This window comes from Rhyacophila brunnea, unplaced genomic scaffold (assembly GCF_057557595.1).
Source record: "Rhyacophila brunnea isolate RB1 unplaced genomic scaffold, BYU_Rbru_1.0 scaffold_2, whole genome shotgun sequence".
Lineage (NCBI taxonomy): Eukaryota > Metazoa > Arthropoda > Insecta > Trichoptera > Rhyacophilidae > Rhyacophila > Rhyacophila brunnea.
The window spans coordinates 53,322,658-53,345,303 of NW_028232859.1; the positions used below are offsets into that span (position 1 = coordinate 53,322,658).

General features: G+C 29.7%; 1 protein-coding gene across 1 annotated transcript in view; it reads right to left on the reverse strand.

The window, feature by feature from the left end:
- Positions 1–22,646, reverse strand: part of dve (SATB1_N and homeodomain domain-containing protein dve) — a 265,530-nt gene that overhangs the window by 118,958 nt on the left and 123,926 nt on the right. The window contains exon 2 of the mRNA XM_085946627.1: positions 18,523–18,691. Coding sequence (XP_085802753.1) covers positions 18,523–18,691 — 169 coding nt within the window. The remainder of the gene's footprint in view (positions 1–18,522; positions 18,692–22,646) is intronic.

The following is a 22,646-nucleotide window of genomic DNA, read 5'->3' on the forward strand; positions in this document are numbered from 1 at the left end:
ATAATTTATATCGACATTATTATAGTGAAATATTTACGAAAAAAAAATTATATTGATAATCTCTGTGATCCCAAATTTGACAAGAATTAGGCATTTTAGAATTAGGTTTAAAGAATACTATTTTATGTAATAAAAATACTTTATGCAGTTATCAAATGTTTAAAATAAATATAAAGGATAATAAGGCTTCAAAATTATATAAATAGATTATCTACAACGTTTAAGTTATGTCCAGGATCATGCTTTGAAAATAAAAAAAAGCTCCATTTTGACCCACGCTGAGTACTCCGCCCTTAACATACGATTTAAAATTTTATCTCTAAAATGTGAGGTAAAATCAAGAGTAGTAAACCACTGTATTCAAAATTGTATCATAAGACGGTTACGAGTAGTTCTAGCGACTACTTTGGAGCAGCTGAAGATATAATACAAGAAGGGATAAAGCGAAGGGGAGACTGTGGAGAAGGGGGCATGGGTTTCGGAGTTAAGAAGATTATCTTCTCATGATTGATGAATCTGTGGAGCCGCGGCTCCTCAAACACCATCATTGCATGAATCTGCTCTATTTGTCAGTGGGATTTATTATTTGTTTGTTTTGCGTGTATTATTAAGGTGAACATATTGTTGTTTGTGGAAGATTAGTGGGCACCACATGAAAAAATAACACATTGTATATAATATATAATGAGTAAGTTGTTATCAAGTTATCATGTTCGTCATCTATTCTATCAAAGCATGCCTGTTAAGTTAAGTAAATTTCCATATACATATGGCAGTGAAGGTGATCTCAACAACGTTTTTCGAGGAATTAACCATTAGGCCAACACAGACATATAGACGATATTTATTTTTTGATTTTGATACAATTGAAGATTTTAAATCCGCAAAAACTGATATTGAAATTCACTACTCCACTGCGGGTACTCATTAAGCAAGAAAGATAATAATTATACATTATGTAGTCAAAATTGTGTATAATATACATCTGACCAACACATTTTTTGTTGAAATGTTTTTTTTTTTTTTTGCAAAAATTAATATGTGTGTCGCTAGATTTAAAAATCAGCTATTTCCATAATGGATGAATAGGAGAAAAACAGCTTTTTTGTTTTCTCAAGTACATAGTCACGAAGGTGAAAGTTTATATTATTTCGACAATAGAATATTTAAAATGAATAAGTTCCACATTTCGATAATGCAGAAATGTTAGAATGCAGTAGTTCTTCAGCAATTCACAAAAAAGTCAAAAAAACCTAAAAGTGGACTTGACTGATTTTGAAATCTAGCGATACATATGTATAAATATAATATATTCTTTTTTAACACAACAACATCCCAATGACAGCAATGTAGTGAAACATTAGTAATATAAATGAAACATTCACAAACACCCAGGCTTTAATAAAAGCACATAAATATAGTGTGACCTCACCGGTGGAGAACCCGGAGCTCCCGGATAAAAGGCCAGCATAATACGCACTGGACTACGAGGGCCGCTATACATATAATATATTAATATTAATTTGTTTTAAAGGCAAAGTTACTCAGATGAGCAGTTTAATAGATTCAACTACAATACAAAGTTTTAAGTTTTCAATACCTACCTAGTCTAAAATGGGAATGAGACATTTCGGCGCTACAGATTTGGCGATACGATCCAGATGCCGGGACAATTGGACAATGAACATCTGGGTATCACACACATGACTGAAATGTGCAAAGATATACAGGTACATTACAAGTTTTACTGTAATAAAGCGAGGTTTATGGTTGTTGCAAGAACTCGTGTCTATGGTGTGCTTTCACATTTGTTCCGGCGTCCAGTCAGTGGCGTCAAATTATCATAGATGCTCTTATTTTTTTGACAACAAAAGAAGCATTTTCATTTAAAAACATAAGCATCCACGGTATCAAAACGATTTTAAAAAAGATTTGTTGTTTGGCTATTCATCAAACCTTGTATTTTAATTAACTATTTCTTTTATTCAATAAATAATTCACAAGATTTAAGAATGTACCACTCTAATTATTGAACATGCATAATTCTGAAAATTTCATTCTCATGAGAAAATATAGCCGTTACTCAATTTGGAGAGCACTAATGAGCAGGTATTAATAAAAGACAATAGTTTGAATTTGTCGCAATTAAGCATGATAGTCGTAGCATAGTGGTAATGCACAGGGCGCGATACCCAAGAGACGCTGCTTTGATTCCAGCCGGGTGTCTTACTTTTTTCGAAAAAGATTTTTTCTATTGGCTATATTTTCTCATGAGTATTTTCAGAAACCTTGTATCGATTATGTTTTAATTTTACCCAGAAATGTGTTGTAAACTTGATACACTTTGCGTTAGTATTGTCAAAAGTCACACATTGGTAAAAATATATAGGTAACAGAACAATAAAATTGCTTTTTTAAATTGCCTTTACACTGTAATTTTTTTATGAATATGTACTGCGTATTGGTGCAATTACGAATATTAAAAAAATACTTTGACTGCACTTTACTCATACAATAATAATACTCACACATAAACATTCATATCAAGTATGTGGCTACGCATAAACACACACCATCGCGTTGGAGTAGTTAGGAGAGGGGAGGTAGGGGCGCTTAGTATGGCCGTGCAAAGCTGGATTAAGCCAAAGGTACAGAATTAGGGTGAGCCGGGATTATGCATCTACGTATGGGCGGATGTACCCGTGTATAGTACTTACGCAAGTATAGAGTGGGCAGGATAAAACATAAAACTGCGTAGCGTTGCGACCACGTCATATTCCGATAGATAATAATGAAATTAAATTAAATTTTTACAAACATACATACATTGATTGCCATTACAGCTTTTAAACGTTTATCAAAAACAATTCAATTATTATCCGGTTTACCATTGTTTAGTTACTAAACCACCAGAGGACTGCCTTTTGTAATTATTAGAAGAAAAGTATTGAACTCCCTTGAATATTTAGAGTGAGTGAGTCGATTGTCATTTTTTTTTAAATATATATAACAGTCCTAAGGCTGCAGACACACAACACACAATAAGAAATATAGCTATATTGGTTAGAAAGGCGTTGATGACAGAACACACATTATTCATTTAAAAATGTGAGTTATGATACCAATAGTCGACTTTGTCAACGATTTTCACATGGTTTAAAGTGACTTTTGATAGCTAACTATTTTTATTTATAATGTATTAACGCTTTTAGAATCATATGGTATATTTAACTCAAAAATTTCAAAATTGAAATGTTAGTTATGACTCTAGGCGACTCATTTATATATTTAGGTATAATAATTGTTACAATAATTTGCCCTCTAAACTATCTATTTCGCTCTAAAAGTTAGCACAGCCAAGAGAGGGGCTGTTAAAATATAGCACTTATTAACAGTTTCGACCTACGATTCTCAACCTTTTTTGCTGGGCTATGATCAGTCTCGCCTGTATCACTCCGATCGACATTAAGTTATGTGGATTAGCTGGGTATAATGTAGTTTATTTAATTTAATTTAATTAGGTGTATACAAAATGTAATCTCAAATAGGTAATGAGTATACAAGAACAGCGCGTAAATATATGAAATTAAGCACAAAAAATACTAAGATTAATTATTATATTAATGATTTCGCATTGTAGAATAAGAACGACTTGTTACATGCATAATATATTTATAAACAATATGTAAGTAATTAAACATACATATTTGTGATAATATTTATAATCACAATCATTGAACATTTATCGTATACCGAACTTACAGTATAATGAGTATGACAAAAAAGGGCGCTATAATTACTCAGCCATCATTTTTATTTGACAACAAATAATTCAGCCACATCAAAAAATGTACTGTAGACAAATAATTCGTATGAATCTCTTTTGATATAGTCCAACTATTTACTAATAAGTAACATATTTTATTTAAAAGAATCGTACTATTATTTCTCACATAATATTATGACAGGTCCAAATTTATCCAATTGTCAAAGCAATCAAATCAGTCATTTATATCGCAATTTTGACTTAAATTTTTTCAATATTAAAATTTTTATATATGAAAAACAACATTTTATGGTTTTCATTACGAAGTGAATAACAATGTTGAAATGAAGCATTTATTATCCGGGTCTTATGTATATAATATAATATTATATCTAGGAGAATTTATCACGGATAATCCAATTTCCATAACACTTTAAATGGTGCATATCAATAGTAAGAAATATATTCTATAAAAATTACACGAATTTTATCGAACGGCTACTACTTAAAATTCAATGGTCAATTTGCGTATTATAAATGACTACATAATCTAGAAAAAATGGAAGTTAATGATGGTGTACTGCGAAATATTCGAGGTAATATAAATAAACTCCGGCAATTATACAATCTTCAATTATTATGCTTTGCGGTCTAGGCAATCAAATCAAACATTCCCAACATATAAATAATATATATATGTTACACCGAATGTGCGAAATTGACTATTACATGAAATGGGCAAAATTTTGGCTAATTCATGTAATAGTCAAGCCTGTTTCAATGTCAATTTTCTGCTGAGTACATAAATTCGCCAGGGTATGGAATTCTTGAACTGTCAACATGACAGAAGAAAAAGTAAATGTAATACGGATGGTTTTATTAGTTATAATTGGACATAATATAATATTATTATTATTAGGTTAGGTTAGGTTAGGTTAGGTTTTGTAATTCTGAATTAAATTATTCAACTGAATGTCCATTTTGAGGTAAACAAAGTATCAACAGCCTATAAAGTGTCAACAAACTATCACAAACATTCAATCGACCATTGCACGATTGATAATTTGAAAATACTTTTCAATAAAATTCTTCCGCTATCATATTATAGTTCTAGTTTTTTTTGCGCATAGTAAATGGATATGAACGTCATTGTAGTTATTGATTGGTATATTTTTATATTATAATCAATGACATTTGACACATTTGTTTAGTTTGATTAGTTGCAAAAAACACTACCGGAGCGCGATCATCTATTTTGACCATAGATAATATATGTACATTTTGACCAATGCATGAGCATTTGATACATTTAGTTGAGTTGCAAAAAATACCACCGTAGCGCTACTATCTAATTTGTCCAATACATGAACTAGGCAGAAAAATTACTGCCGAATTCACGCACTCTCCAGATATTTTGTCTAATTCATGAATAAGGCAACGGGCTTGCATTTTTCATGATTTAGGCAAAATTTTGCCCATTTCATGTAATATTCAATTTCGCACATTCGGCGTAACATATATACATATATCAAAATATTCACAAATTCCTCAACTGATTGGTAATAATATTATTAAACTTATTTCCAATCAATCAATGTAAAAATATTAATACATTATAGTGATTGTACCTTAATCTCTTTCATATTCAATATTTCCAACCCTAATCTCCCTAAATAGATTATTAGAAAATTGATAATAACAGTCACACATAAAAATGATAGGCCTTTCACCGAAGGTCCATAATATGCTATGTCTACGAGGTGAAAATGAGAACTATTTTTTTCTTTGCCAAATTATTTTTAATTCATTACTTATGATGAACATAATATATACCTAAATAATATATATAATATAATAAACCACACTCACACTCACACTCTCTCCCCCTCTCTCTCTCTCTCTCTCTCTCTCTCTCTCTCTCTCTCTCTCTCTCTCTCTCTCTTTCACTCTCACACATATATCAGGCAAATCACATGACCGAGAAGAATGGAATTAGCTTGAACAAGTCTTCGATCGATTCGATTGAAGTGGATAAAATCGATCGAAAATCGATTTTATCCACTTCAGTAAGACATTTTTATCAGTTGATAATACCAAATTTATGGAGACAACCGGTCCTGTTCATTATAAAATTTTATAATGTGGAATAAGTACTATGTATTAGGTTTTAATTATATTAATGTCTTTTCACCAATAATTGACAGTGAGCACCACCATTGTGAGAAGAATTAATTTGAATAAAATGTTATTTTCAATATAATATTAAAAAATGTTTACTATATATTCTGAAACTATAAATTAATTATTGTATACCTATTTGTGTCAAGAGAGTAAAATAACCAAATAGGATATTACATTATTATCAATTATCGAGAATACACAGATATATAAAAACAACAATAACTGAAATCAGTATTATATTATTATAATATATAATACGATTAGTGTTAAAATTATGTGTATTCCATATAAATGATCTTATTAAATAATAAATTAGGTTTGAAACACACAACACAGTGCTCACAGTTAGACAAGCATTTATCATAAATTGTTATTTCGACTTTGGAAGAGTATAAGAGTATTAACTCGTTAAAGTCAGGTGACGAAGTTATCTCTAAGCATAAGAGGAAAATCAGAAACTGAGTAAATATGGGTCACATTGCATTACTTTATACGATAATTGACGTTCATCATAGATTATAATTTAAGAAGGCCAATATGCCAGTAGCAAAGAATATTCTTTATTCAATGTTTAAAAATATTTTTAGTTTTGAGAAATTAACGTAATACATATATGGCGCCGATTAATTAGTTTAGTATATGCGTCTGATTTAAATTTAAACCACATAACCGTCCGTTATCAACGCTAGATTGATATAACTGAATAAGAAAAATTTATAATACAGTTCGGTTATACCATAATATATTTATATTTTAATATATACATATATTAATATTAATTCTATCGACAGGGGTACTTGATGGAATTTTAATTTTAATTCTAATGGATTTAAGTTTTGTATTATTCCATTTGAGTCGTTTTTTTGCGACCCGGGTTTCGCTTTTCGGAATCTTCAGATACTATGCGCACTCACCAGTTAATTCTAATTTAAATAATAAATTAGTACAATAAAGTAGGTAAAAGCTTTATCACCTACCTATTAAGTCAAGGATCACAATATTAAGTAAGTATAACAAATAAATTATGAATTGTTCAAGTATTTGTAAAAAACCCTACCTAATAGATCATTACATAGTACCCAATCACTAGTACATTCAATAGGCATACAAATCGTCATTACTGGAAAACAATAGCACTGGGTAACGTATTGGTAGTTAACTAATAAGAAATATTCATATTAAAAATAGTAATGTAAAATAAACTTAAAATAAACAACAAAATAAGTATTGTAAAAATATAAAAAGTTTCATGAATAGTATTTTTTTAATAGTCTGTGTATTCGATACAGGGGGTGTGAGTTTGTGATAGTCTCCCTTTGGTATACTTACTCGCTTTCCACGCTCTGTATAGCTAACTATCTTAACAACCAATTATCAAGAGAAAACAATCAAATATAGGTACATAATGTAAGTTGTGTAAGTATATACTCATAGTCTACATCTTAAATGAAAATCTTATGAAAAAAAATAATTGATCCTACATACGTAAATAAATTTAAAATATTAACTTAATTCTAATTAGTCGCCACTTCTCACGATAATCCTAATTAAAATGTCCGCTTTCTCTGCTCGATTGTAATTTAGAAATTTTATGAAATATATCCTTATCTTAATTTAAGTATATATTTCTTTTTGTACTCCCACCTCAGTGAGATATGATATAGAGAATATGATTCTACATTTATTTCTTTCTCTAGAATATGATAAAACTATGTAAGTCAGAAGTTAATGGGAACTGTATTCATTTTGTATTTGAAAATATTAGATAACTTTAAAACCATAAATGCATTAAATAAAATAATATATCTTCAATATTTTTTCATACAATTGAACATTATTTAATTGTTCGCAATTAGACAAGCACAATTGTAATTGTTACAATAAGTGCTAATACTTTGATACAAACCTACCCTAAGTTTGATACTATTTATCACTTTACTGGTCGATAAGGATGGAATATACCCACTAAGTTATCTAGTTGTAGTATTGAGGTGACGATATAAATAACTCAATAATGTAAAAAAAACGGTACCTTCTCATAAGTGATGGAGTTATAGATATAGTTAATAGATTAATTTTATAAAAAAATGAATAATTCAAAACCGTGATCCAATATAAAATACAATCTGACATCCGCGGGTTAATCTTAAAGAATCCTCCCGTAGATATCGTGTTCTGTGGTAGCCGTCGAGAAATCGGCTTATGGAAATGACCGAGCTGTATTTTTTCATAATCCCCATACGGTTTTATTCACGATTATTATTTTTTCCTGCGCGCTCGGCAGCAATAATCTTGATTAATCACGGTCGGTTAAGAATTAACATATCAAATCTCCTTTCAGGTTTCTTGGCCGAGAGATTAGTCTCGCGAAATCTGCGCTTAGCCGCCATCTTGAACGTTTCACAATGGACCTCTGACGGCGACCACGGGAACCGGTATTCGGATTTGGCAGAAAAAAATTATATACACACGTATTATAACACTTTACGATACTGACCCAATGCGTGTTAAACCACGAACTAAACTAAATAATAATACTTCGTTGAAATATTCCATTAGACTATTGAGCAATTTAAAGTCAATATAAAAATATAAGTATATGCCACCGAATTTATGTCAATAAAGTGCATAGTAATATTATATTTAAGTAGGTACTGTGTTTCAGCGCGTTTCGTATGTTATTCTGAAGTTTGGAGTACATACAATAATTAATACACAATAGTTAGTGTCTATTTTATTTTTTTGTATCCCTAAAGAAAACGGGAAATAAGCAATCTTTATAAATATTTTTCAATGAATAAATTAATATGATAATTGCTTTAATGAATAAAAGAATTTTAATTCATTATTCATTATTTAATTCAGCTCAAGTATAAAATGTAGGTTTTCCAAATTGATATTCAATAATATAATATTGGAAAACGTATGTAATTAGCGAATAGTGAGTACGCAATTATTTTGATAGTTTTGATTTAAACAGACTAGAGACGGAGCACTATTTGCCGGTTACATGTAGAGTGTACGTAAAATATTTCACCGTGGCACAGTTCGCCGTAAGCTTTCTATCGGAAAGAGGTGACCGTATATTAACATTAATTCAATTTCCATAGACTATTTTGGCAAAATTCATGAATTCAAGAATAAAAACCTAACCAAACCCAACAATTATATCGGCTATTTTAAAAATTTGTTTGCTGCTGGCTTCCTGTAAAGTGTAAATCGACAAGAACCGTGTTTTATTTAGACATGAATTTTATGTCAGTACCAAACGACCCAAAGAGGTCGGACGGTCTTTAATATATGGCCACATATTTCCGATACAACATTTTACGGCGAACTGTATATAAGTACAAGTTTCCGGACACACTATTTGCCTGTAGGTTTGTTACAAAAAAACGAAATATTTTTTGACGTCATGGTTTGGCTCGAAGGTGTTCGCTAGTGCAAAGAAAGAGTCGGGATTAAAAAACGAGGGCAGTTCAATATTGAATTGGTAAAGTAATGTATTCAAAGCACAACAACAGATTATCATTCGACATCAGGTAATACGACGGTTTAATTCGGTCCAACTTACTCGAGGAGTGGCATTCAATAAAAAGGAATTGTATACACTTGAGCCTTTTGTAGTCGAGAATTATATTATGCTTAGAATGTGTAACCGATAAAAAATCGGCTCAAACTCCGCAGTGTGTTCATAAAATAAACCATATTGGACATAATCATTTTAATCAGCTGCGTTTATTAGCGAGATATTAAAAAAAATGTTTTTTTATTCTTATTTTAGTAATATTTGATAAAAACATAATGTATTGTAATTTTTATAATCAATACACATTTTTTCAATTCTCTACAAAACTTCTGGCGTATTTTGTAACCATTAACCTAAAGTCAAACAATACAATTTTTATAACGCTTGTTCAACTAATTAACTATTAAATACATTACATAATTTAAAAAAAAAATTTTAAAAAATACGAGACCTAGCAGTGTTCAAACCTGCGCACTGACTATGTTATACGTGTCATATCTAATTGCGACAAAGTTAACTAACACTTTTCACAATACTCTACGAGGTGCTTTAGTAAATTGCGTTACTTATTGTCAATCGGTTTTTGTATTTTAAATGAAAGTTTTGAATTACCTGCGAATATTGAGTCTGACAAATACACATATTGTTTTTCAATTTGTGTTGAGCAAGTGGCTAACATCCATTTCTCGTAAAAACAAAAATCTGTTAATACAAACCTCCACTCTGTTGAGATGGTCCTATTTGGATCGGTTATGGTCAAGAGAAGGACAGAAAGAAGAAGAAAAGAAAGGTTGAATTACCTTAATTACTAACCGGTGTCAGGATCACTCCAAATTTTTATTATAACGTACTTTAATTTGCTAATAATTTAATTATTAACAAGATTTAAGAATGTAACATTCTTTTTTTGAACATTAATAATATGAAAACAATTCTGAGAAATATATAACTACTAGAAAAAATCTTTTATTCCTGCAGGATTCGAGCCTGAGCTCCTCAGGAAAACACATTACATATTATTGCCATTTTTTTTTTTGTATTTGACATAAATACATTATGATATTGAATGTATACAGAATTTGGGTAGCTAAGTTTTATATGACAATCATTAAACTTCAGATTTCCATATATTTAGATATCTTTTAATATTATTGTAAGTTAGTAGTTAGTAAAAATTGATTGAAATATACAATAGTTGGCTTACTGTCTTAAAATAATATGTGAATAAATTAACTCCGGTCATAAATAATGTGAAAATTATTTTTTTTAACCAAGATTAGGCTTGTAGAAATAATCCACGATTATTAACGTGAGCATTAAGAGAATGCCATTTATATTGTCGACTTATCGGTAGAGCTTATCGACATTTTTTGAATATAAAGATTACAAATTAGCTCTCATTAAATCCAAAGCTTCTTTAAATACATTAGATATACCTATATATTAACATGTAATACATTTTAATAAAAACATCAAATTTAAAATGTCATTTTCTAAAATCTGAAATTAATATTATTCTATAATTAATTAAAAATTTATTTGGTACATTAAATTTAAATTTTATACTAAGCATATTCTTACAAAATCTTTAAGATTTTTTCTTTATGATATTGTTCTAAAAATCTATTCAACTTTGGCTGGATCAACCCTCGTATAATCGGTAGACATTTTAACCCCTTTTCACTCATAACTCACTATTTAGGAATGTATTACTGAAATATGTGGTTAAATTAAAAAAATGATAATCAAGTCATATACATAAAAAGGTACAGGATATTATGGGTGTATTTAATTGAACTTAAAAATTGTTATCATGTAATGCTAGTAAGAATATATTTTGCTTAAAAAAAACAAACTAAAAACTTAGTAATACTAATCTTGCAGTTAATAAAAATAGTACCTGCCTAAAATACTCTCGTCAGGTGAGCATCATAGTTCAATGACTATGACAACGGTTTCTCATCCAGGAGCTCCAGGTTTGATTCTTGGTGAGGTCACAATACATTTATATGATTTTGTCAAAGTTTAGGTGTCTCTGTGATTATTTTACTGCCACTGCTACACTCATGGCTTGTTGTGGTATTAAAAATAAAAAATACGGACAAGAGAATGAATGAGAAGATTAGGTGTATGTACCCGGTATGATGATGGGGTTGACAGCATGTACCAGGATTCTAAAATCTTCATCCTCATGAAACTGCTGAGGGTAAATTGGCAGGCTGTTTTCAGCGAATGACAAAGTTACGGATACAAGAAATGTTCTCATTAAAACTTCGCCGGAAGATCTAAAAAATGAAAAAAAAATCGTCAAGAGCTAACTTTATAATAATTTCGAATCTCGAGAAATCAATAAGTAAACCAATCTTGAATTCTTGAGAAAATAAATACTTATTTGGTACAAGTCGGTTATCCTGGATATCGGCTATTTTTAAAATGTGTTTGTCGCTGTATCTAGGATAAACGTATAGAACCACTTATTCAAATTTCCAAAGTTCTCGATTCTCTAGAAATGAAAAAAAGTCGAGAAAATACAAGCTCTAAATATCATTATATGTATTTAAAATTAGAACATTACTGAAATCAAAAGCACACCAAAGGTTAATCAGTATAATACAAATGCTTATTACTCACATACTTGCATACTAACACCGACAAACACATGCACACAATATCCCCTGACGGGATGTTCCGGATTAAGCTCATGGTAAACCCTGCTCACGCGAAAGGGACACACACAGTACGAAAGGCACACGCCAGAACGAGACGACGGATCATCCACAGATTTTCAGATTATGATTCATAAAGAGAGCGGAAGAATGAATGAATGAATGGAAAATTATTATAGAGGGAGCCGAAATCTTAGGGATTATAGGGCCGAAGGGGGGCTGGATAGTTAGGGGGCGAAACGAAGGGGGCATCGCTAATGAATGCCCCTTCAGTTGTGGGAATCGCTATTGAGAATGGGGAAGAATAAAGAGTTTAAAGTTTACGATACGATTCGTTTGATAGATATGAATTAAATTTATTTGATTCACTATTGATGTAGGCTTAGGTTATGCGAAGGAATATACAAAGGTGTACAATTGAAACTCTCTCTCTCATACTGATCAATGGCTTGCAAGTTCGAATCTTGCGGATAAATCAAACTCACGTGCAGTATTTTTAATCATCATGGCATCGTCCCAATCCTAGCTCGTTATATGTGCGATTAATTATTATTAGTTGAATTAATCGAATTAGAATGTTAAATAAAAATTACATATATAATATATTATACAGCAGAACAATATTACAATTTTGGCAATGCTGCGATCAAAACCACATAAATTTATGACAACTGAGAATTATTAAAAAATGTCCTCTTATAACAAATTAAAAATGGAGTTATGATGTATGTGTTTCGTGTTTGCATCCATGGGCACAGAACCAATGGGTTGATACAATGGCTAATAATCAATCCTTCTAAAACCGTTAATTATTAAAATACGACATTTTACCTGCGACTGCAACTTAGTTCATATTTCAACCATTGTCATATGATTTATTAGCGAAAAAAACGGTTGACTTGAAAACTGCATATTCATTGTTTTGCAGATCAATGTTGAGATACGTAGGTACATATTATTTAGTTAGTAGTGAAGGAATTTTAAGTTGGAATCTGGAACTAAAATATTGCTTGTTTAAAGTGAAAAAGATATTGAAATAAGTATAATTTGATTTGAATGGCATATTTAGGATGTTAATTAAATAGTGTAAGATTAATTTAAATAGTCAGTTAAAACATTTTTTTATAAAACACTCCTGCGACTATTTAAAAATATTGATTAGAATTTTAGCCATTTAGCAAATAAGGAGAGAGAGGTGAATATATTTTAAAGGGTAGTTCTAAGAAGAATTATTGGGTTGAATTAGTAGATTGAGATGTACCGAGGAGATTTTTGTGGGGGTACAATGCAAATTTGCACTAGATCGGTCACGTGTATATAATGATACAGGAGCGCTACTAGCAAGGTGAGCTATGTACACATCAACTGAGTATAAATAATAAGAGCCAAACAGCCGAAACTGAGAATAGTGTATTTGAATATGCTCGACCTGAAGAATTGAAATGCGCTAGAACTTGTAGAGCTAAAAATTAACTTATCACTCAAATAAATTATAATACCATTAAAGTTTTAAAATCTGTTTAATAATATGCAGTTTATACTTAATCCTTGAATATAAAAGAATGGATTTTTTATGTAGACATGTATGCATTTTAAAGATAATATGTTTTAAACACAATGGAGAAAAAACTGTATTGCAATATGCCTGCCCTAATCATATCCGATGATCTAAATTCGAAAGTATGCAATGTTGCAAATTGCCAAACCAAAAAATGCAACTTATAAGATTTGGACAGGTAATAATAATATATTTTATTGTGTTATTTTTTTCTAACATCTGCATACTTATTACAGGACGCTATGGATTATGAAATAAAATATGATATTCATTATAAATTATTATACGAACTGACAGCTCTGACTGGTTTCGGCTACTTGCAAATACTTTATTACTATTATATTGATTGTGATCTTAAATTTTTCGGACACAGCCATTAATTATTAACATTTCGTATCGGATAATGTAGGTATGAATTTTCTCTTATGATGGAGTATTCATTCACCTGTCATGTATTAAAAAAAACTCGAATTAAAATAATCTCCATTTTGTTTATGAGTCAGCGGAGTTAGAACCTAATCAAAGTATATTTTATTTTTGTATCATTCATTTAGTTAGCTTAATTTCTGTGTTGGACCGATCATTTTTAATCATTTATTAATTAAGTACTATGTTATCTATGGAAACATTTTGTTTTTTAATAAAGTCATATTAAATTCAAATTATACATAAACTTAGTTGAAAAATATTATACTAAATCATAGTGGCGAAAGATGGATGTAGGTTGTTAAGATCCGACATAAATAGCGCACACTAAACTGTGTTAGCTATCCATATAAATTTGTTGTCATTGAACTAAGACTACATTGTATAGATAGTGTTTGTTAGTTTATAAAATACATTTAAATCCTGTGTAAATCAAGCCATTGTGGATGATAGTCAAAAAATTATTCGTTTATATATAAAATATCCAAAATTATACCATTGAACGATACATAATTAGATTTTGGTTTGGGCAGGGCTTAATTTAATTTAAAAAACTAACCAAATCCATCTCCAAATTGTATTCTTAGTTCAATGAAAACAAATAAATATAGGCAACAAAGCTTAGTGTGTACTATTTATGTCGAATCTTGATATATTCCATCTACGTGAGAATGAGTATAGGTGGATGTTATTTTATAAATTCTTAAAATAGGGTCTGCTTAACTCATCCGGTGTACTTCCTTGTACCTATATACTTCATATTTTTTGTATTTACACATTTATACTGTAGAATAACTTAATATTGCATAATTACAGTATTACATAATACTGTTTTAATAATATTTCTTTGTTTCTAAATGTCATGTTGTGAACGTCTTAAACTTATAATTTGTAATGTCCACAATATGTAAAATAAATTAAAATTGAAAAATTGAAATTGAAGCCTACCTCCACCCTTTGCTACTGCAGTAAATCAAATCATATACTTTATTTGTAGTGGGGAATGGTTCATATTTAATATAGTTAGTATAATATTACAGTACATGCACACTAATTTTTTATAACATTCTGGATTAATTAAATAATCTGCTAAACTAAATTAAATGTTTAAAAAAAAGTATTTAAAACTGTATAGTAAATAGTTTAGTAACAATTAATTAATTTATATATAACTATGGTGAATTAAGATGGTTACAATGGTTACTAATATTGACTGTAGGACGCATAATTATTTGATAATTTTGTCGTGGTTTTGTCTAAAACACATTGGTAGAAATCCGATGGATACCTAAATGTAAAAGTCCCGCTCGGTACCATTTTTTTAAAAACGTATATTTCTGAGGATGATGTGTGGTCAGTATCAATATTATTCACGTACAGAGATGTTCTTGATCTGGACTAAGCTTTATAAAATAATTGAGCATTAAACACATTAAGTAAAACTATTTATTTTTATATACGAGTATTATAAAAGTATTTATATACGTCACATAGTAAACTTTACTATATTATATCTTCAGGTTAGGGAGCATTTACGTATGAGTTAATAATAATTAATTGTTGTGGGAAGGATAAATTAATAAACGTAGTGAGCTTATAAATTTCCAAATTAGAATTTAGCGATGAAATGAATTATTTAGTGAGTATTTTGCATGTATGCAGGGCAGTGGCGAAGTTTCCATGCTAGGCAATTATTTAAAGCCTACCTTCATAAAGAAAATGCATATTGACTTATTTATATTATCTCTCGATTATTTTATATTCTATAAAAATAATTAAATTAGCCAATGACAAATGTCGTACATGTAGGAACGTATTATACACATATACGGATTATAGAAAAATCTGTCAAAGGTTTAAAAAATAAGCTACAGCGCGCCATCTGTAATGTTTTTATTGGATTATTCTTCGAGTAATTCTGATTTTTGTATGGACTTTGTCATATGACCTCAGTCTGTCTATTGCAGTGTATGTAATATGATATGCTCCGATCGCTAAGCTTAAAAATTTTGCACATAATAATATAGTTTAGGAGTGCAGCTTTCTCCAATTGTATCTATTGATTTTTTATGTGTATAAATGTTTAGGAAAATACGCAACTTATCGTTCAATGTTATGTTGTCAGTGAGCTATTGAAATCTCATCGAATTAGTGTGTCGTTGTCATTAATGTGTACCTATTCATTAGTAGTAATAATGTATTATCTTCTTATTTCCCATAGGTACTCGTAACCATACCTGACAAATGTGCATTTTTCTCAGATTTCCACAGCATACCTCTTTCAAAAAGTCACCCTTCGCCATTGTAGCAGTGTATCCTAAATAAATTATTGTACGTAATTTTTATTAACTTAATTAACAACTAATTAATTTTTATTAATTTAATTAACACCCACGATGACCGCGCGGCTTAAGCGTCAGTCTTATAGCGTCGTGGGTCCCAGGTTCGAATCCTGAGTATGACAAGAACACAATAATAGTATATATTGTTTTTCAATTTGTGTATGAGTCAGAGTATGGACCTATTAGGTTGAGCAAGTGGCTGACATCCATTTCTCGTAAAAACAAAATCTGTTAATAGAAACCTTCACTCTGTAGAGGCCCATATGATCTTATTAGGATCGGACATGGTCGGAATTTTTATTTTAGAATTTGCATTTTATTAATTATTTCAATTATGTGTTCAATATATTAACAAAGTTTAATGATGCATTATTTAATATTTGATTCAGTACCTATCTAATTATAATCGAAACCGTTTTTTTTTTTATATCGTTATTAATCAATGCATGTCGCTTTTTATTGCTAAGCTCCTGGTTGTGATTATTCTGATTAAACATTCCAAATCTGCTGCCTACGTATTTGAATGGATGTATGGGCCATTTGTAAAATACTGTATCAGGTGGAGATCTAGGTATGGTGATTATATCAGATTGATAATAAAGTTGTTTATAGTGACAGGTACCATTTAAAAGTGATAAAATAATAATGGCTATTTGAACGTCATAAAAACCAGTCGTATAATAAGCAGGGAACGTTTTGGGTAACTGTTTCATTGTACGAAGTAGCCCGCTTTTGGTTTTTATCACCAGTTTTTGGTATGCTTAATTTGCTGGTGTTTCGAAATACATAATAGTATACTATATAAGTATTATCAGTATCACCAATGATGCAATATAAGATATTGAATTAATCATAAACCTTACACAAAGTTTGATATTACTTAGAAGGATATAATTATTTCTCCTCTAAGCTTTAAACCTTGATTGGCTACTATCGGAAATAATAATTAATATTTTTATACTGTCAATAATAAAATTAATACTCTTTATAACCTAAGCTTTTCTTTTAATGTATTATAAAAACGTATATCATTCATTGAAATATCGTAGCTATGTATATGAAAAACAAACATATGTATATATCCATGTCAACATTAATCAACAACTAATAATATTATGATCAATATTATATTGTAAAAATAATTCTGTCGAGTATTGATTTTATAAAAAGTTTATCTACAAGGATGAATGCAAACCGGTGCTATTAGAAATATCATTTTTTTAAAAGGTTTGGTTGCGATGGAAAAATCGAATAGGGTTCGGTTCTGATTTTTTTACAACACCTAACTAATTGTTTTATTATGGATGTTTTATTTTGATTTAATACTCAATAATATGTAGTATGACTTATATACTACCTATCAAAATATGCTTACCAGTACATGGACACCATAATCTGTAAGTATGTATTATCAAAAAAACTTTACTAAAACATTACGTCGAAAACAGTGTTTTTACTATTTTTGAAAAAAAAACTATGAGTGATTCATAACTGAAAATAGTAGAAAAATGTAGCTATTTTTAAGGGGTTTTGGATCCGGTTCGTGTTATCGAGATAAGGCAACAAAACAAGGGTTCCATTTCCAAAATAATTAAGGGGTTTTCAGGGTTCCACGGTTTCGTTTCGGTTTTATTTCTAGCTCTGGTTAAAACATTAGTATGTTCAATATACATAATGCATCTCTCGTAAAAAATAGTATGAAAAAATTAATATTACCGCTGCCTACTATATTTTATCTTTGATACCATTATTAGGCCTACAGCCTTTCCATTTACCGTACAAACCCTTCCCGACATATTTTGTGACGTAATTAACGAAAAAGCTTCATCAAAACTTTGCTGATAGCGTGATTAAAATAGCTTTCTAAAACATTAACTTATGATTGACGTGCATTTTAGTGTGTAGGATTTCCAGTATATGTACTGTCTGATATCACAAATTTACTATAATCTAATTAAATCAACGTAGGTATACGAAATATAAGTCAGATCATAATATCTGATTTGGCTTTATCAATGAAAATTTTTATTTGAAGGAGTGATGTATCCACTTACCAGAAGCTGTTTTGGAGAGATCAAAGCCTTCTTTCTTGGGCGCCAGCAAATGTGAATCGGTAGAATCTGCAGCCGGAGGAAGACGGGCAGTCAATGAGCGCGGTCGACTTGGGGGCCTGTCCACGCCTATTGGACTCTTGCTGGACCTCGTCAGTGAAAGCGCCTGGCTCTGGAAGAAAAAAATTATATTAATTTTATATATTTGCTATTATCATAACATAAAAATCGAGGTATAATGAAATTCTATCATTCAAATGTATTTTATAATATTCACCATTTTGAACTTTACAAATATATTATTATAAATCTAAATTTGAGTATTAAAGTAATTCATAAATTAAATTTATGCCATTGTTTTTAAATACATGTAAATTTGAATTACAAAGACCGTATCATTGATTTCCATCATTGCAAACTATTTTTTATTATTTTTAAAGAACAATGCAGCAAAAATGCAATATTGACAAAACTTACGTGACATAGATTCATATTGAGCTTTGCACTTTTGCATTTATTTAACTTTTCAATCATAATAACAATTGATTTATATTAATATTATAGATCCTAGATAATAAAATAAAAATATATACTGCTTGCAGTCCCGTACAAGATAACGAACTCATGCTTATTTGGCTATACGTAATCAATTATATCTCTAGATTTAAAATATGCAGCAATATATTACTACATCGACAAAAATATAAAACAACATTTTTAATATTAATTTATTATATTATTTAAAAATAGTACTGATTATACTCACAAGTAAGTTACACTAATTTTATTTATTTTTTTCTTCAATAATAAGCCTATGGAAGACATTAAAAACACGCCAAGGAAAACTGCATGGCGGTAAATAATATATTCCTGATGCAGGATTGATTTTAATAGTTTTATCAAAATATTGATGGCTTGATTTCTAATGTAGAAAATAAGACTTCCTGAGGGAGACCGATGAACTATTTTTTATCGTGTTCTGTAGTAAATACTGTCCGACAAGAAGATCTCGGCAATTGTCGGATGTTGCTGGAGTCGAAGTGCGATTAACTAAATAGGAGGGGCTTATTAGTTTACAGTTTTAACACGTTGACAACAAGCTCTTGTTTGACAGTAATATTATCTATAAACGACAAGTTAGTGTCATAGCTAGCCATTAAAAACTCTTTATAAAATTAATTGTACTTAACAACATGTTATTTAGGCAGGTTGTTGAATTTGTGTAGTTTTAATAAGGAAAAATAATCAGGATATATTATTTAACCAAATATCATCTCCATATTTTTTATTGAAGTATTTTATAATAGAAATGTGACTGTAGACATATCCTTAAATTTCTTTGAACTGACATGGTGATAAATACCCTCAAATTAATGGGAAAGATACAATAAATTCTGCATAGTATCAGAACTAAAAATCCACAGTAATTCCACCATATTATGAGAGGATAAAGATACCGCGGTTCTCGATTCATTATCCAAGGACAGATCAACGTTAAATATAGCGGAAGATACCATATGTCATGGCATAAGAATATCCATGATAAGAACTAGTATAACCGAATAGATAATTAAGCAATAATTGCCATTATGCCAGGCAACCTTTGATATATTGTGATGGTATCAGAAGAAGAAATAATTCTGACAATTTTATTCAAAACAACAACAAAAATATAAGAAAACATTTTAGCTGATTTCTTTATTGGCAATTTAAAAATTAAATGAGTATTTTTATTCATATTTTTTTTGTCTTCTACAAAATGATTTTTTCTTCTGTGTTTACTGTATATGCATGAGATGTTTTCGAATTATTTATATTCAATATATATAATGTTGCATTACAGTCTTGTATATTATTCGTTGAATGAAAAAAAATAGTTTAAGTACGTTATGAAAACAAAATAATGGAGTAATCCGCGACGTCGGTTAGTAATTAAGGAATTTATTGATACCTACCTTAATTTAATATACTTAAACCGATAGCCAACATTATTAAGTAATTCGATAAGCATTTCATGACTACTAGTTAAAATCGATGTAATTAATTAAAATACCCGTAGTTTAATTGAAAAAGCATACTGGCGCGAATCTAGCAGATATAGGTTCAAGTCCTGTCCGGTGTATTTTTGTGATTTTTTCTAGTATGTATATATATGTATGAGATGTTTTCAAATTATATATATATATTAAATAAGTATCCCTAAAAATCAATTTTACGATCTTACAATTTTTGACAATCATTATAATTATTTCATTTAGGCACTTGTATTGTTGTTACACTAATAATATGTACAATCGTCACACGTCATTAGTGTAATGCCGAATATAATGATATGACAAACGACTTTATTTACTTGGCTTTAGAATACGACCAAATCTGTGGGAACACCCCTAGGCAAAAACTCTGACAAAGTTAATTTATTTGATTCTTAAACTTTATCAATATTGTTTTTACATTTATTTTGTGCCAAGCGTATCCAACTATAAAACAGTTGTTACCTATACTGACTGGCTCACAGAATATATTTTTTTTAATATTGAACAATATAATGCATTCCATTTAAAGAATGACATTGTATGTGTTATCTAAACAGAATTTATTGTGTATGATTAACAGTATAATAGTAGAATTAGGTATACATATTATATATGTATGTGTATGAAATGAATACAAACCATTTTGAAAAACAAAACAATATTAACAAAAAAAAAAAAAGATACTTATCCGATTATATATAATTAGTATGATATTATTAATAACTATAATTATTATGTAGTATTTTATTGTCAATGTATTTTTAAGAAAATAGAATTAAATAATTGTTCCATGGAACAATATTTTATGAAATAATATGCCATTTTTTATTTATGAAAGGTTGAAAATACCATAGGGCCAGAAACCACATACAGAGATGAAGAAGTGAGTTATACAATTCCATTGCTCTCTTTATTCACTTATTATTTTTTTGTTTATTATAAATGTTTTTGTATGGTTTGTCTCTGTTAATTCTATAAAATATAATGGAATAATTATTCACATTAGTTATTAGTTAACCGTCACCAGCACATGTATTCTATACACAAGACTGCTGTAGGCCCCCAGCACCTATCGAGGGTAGTTTTTCATTTTTTGTATTGAAATATTAGCACTTATTGTAACAATTAGAAAACGTCAGTTATAATTGTTACAATAGGTAATTGTTTTAACAGAACCTTTCTTGGCTGTGTTAAATTTTGGAGCGAGAAACAGTTTTGACTGTTTAGACGGCTAACTTATTGCAATTGATACAATAAGTGCTAATACCCGCTTCGATACAAAAAATGAAAAACTAACCTCGATAGCTGCCGATAGCGGCTTAAAGCAGTATAGATATAGAATAGATGTGCTGGTCTGAAAGTTTCTTAAAACGTAATATATTTGGATAATTTATAAAAAGACATACGTACTAGATGATCTAAATAATTATATGGTAAGATTGTTTGATAGTCACTGATCCAAAATTACCACACTTATACACCGATAGGAAAATAACTATTTAAAACTTGCCTGCGGGCAATTTTAATACTATTAATGCTAATATTAATCATATCACCTGAGAAACTAAACAGGTAAGTAAGTAAGCGATTACGTTTGATTTAATCAATTAGCCTCAAGTGTCGTTTTGTACCGTGGGACAGTTTGACAATGAAGAAATTAATGTGAATCAAATATATTTTATTTGAATGATTGAGACGTTATTATTAATTCGTTTAACAGTTAGGTACGATTGTTATTTATATTATTTTTTGATTTTAATCTGATTAAAATTTGCATCGAGATTTTAAAGTTAGCCTTAAGCCATGCAACCGTTATTTTTTACGCTACCGACTTCTATAAAGCATTCGTAATTAATTACCATCTATTTCATACACCAGTGGTACTCAAAGTGGCGCCGCATTGCCCTGCGGCAACGCCGGTTGTTTGAATAAAGATTATATTATATTTTTTAAGATATTCCTTCTACGTGAGGATGAGTATAGGTGGACGTTATTTCATAAATTATTAAAATAGGGTCTGCTTAACTCATCCGGTGTACTTCCTTGTACCTATATAATTTTTTTGTATTTCCACATTTATACTGTAGAATA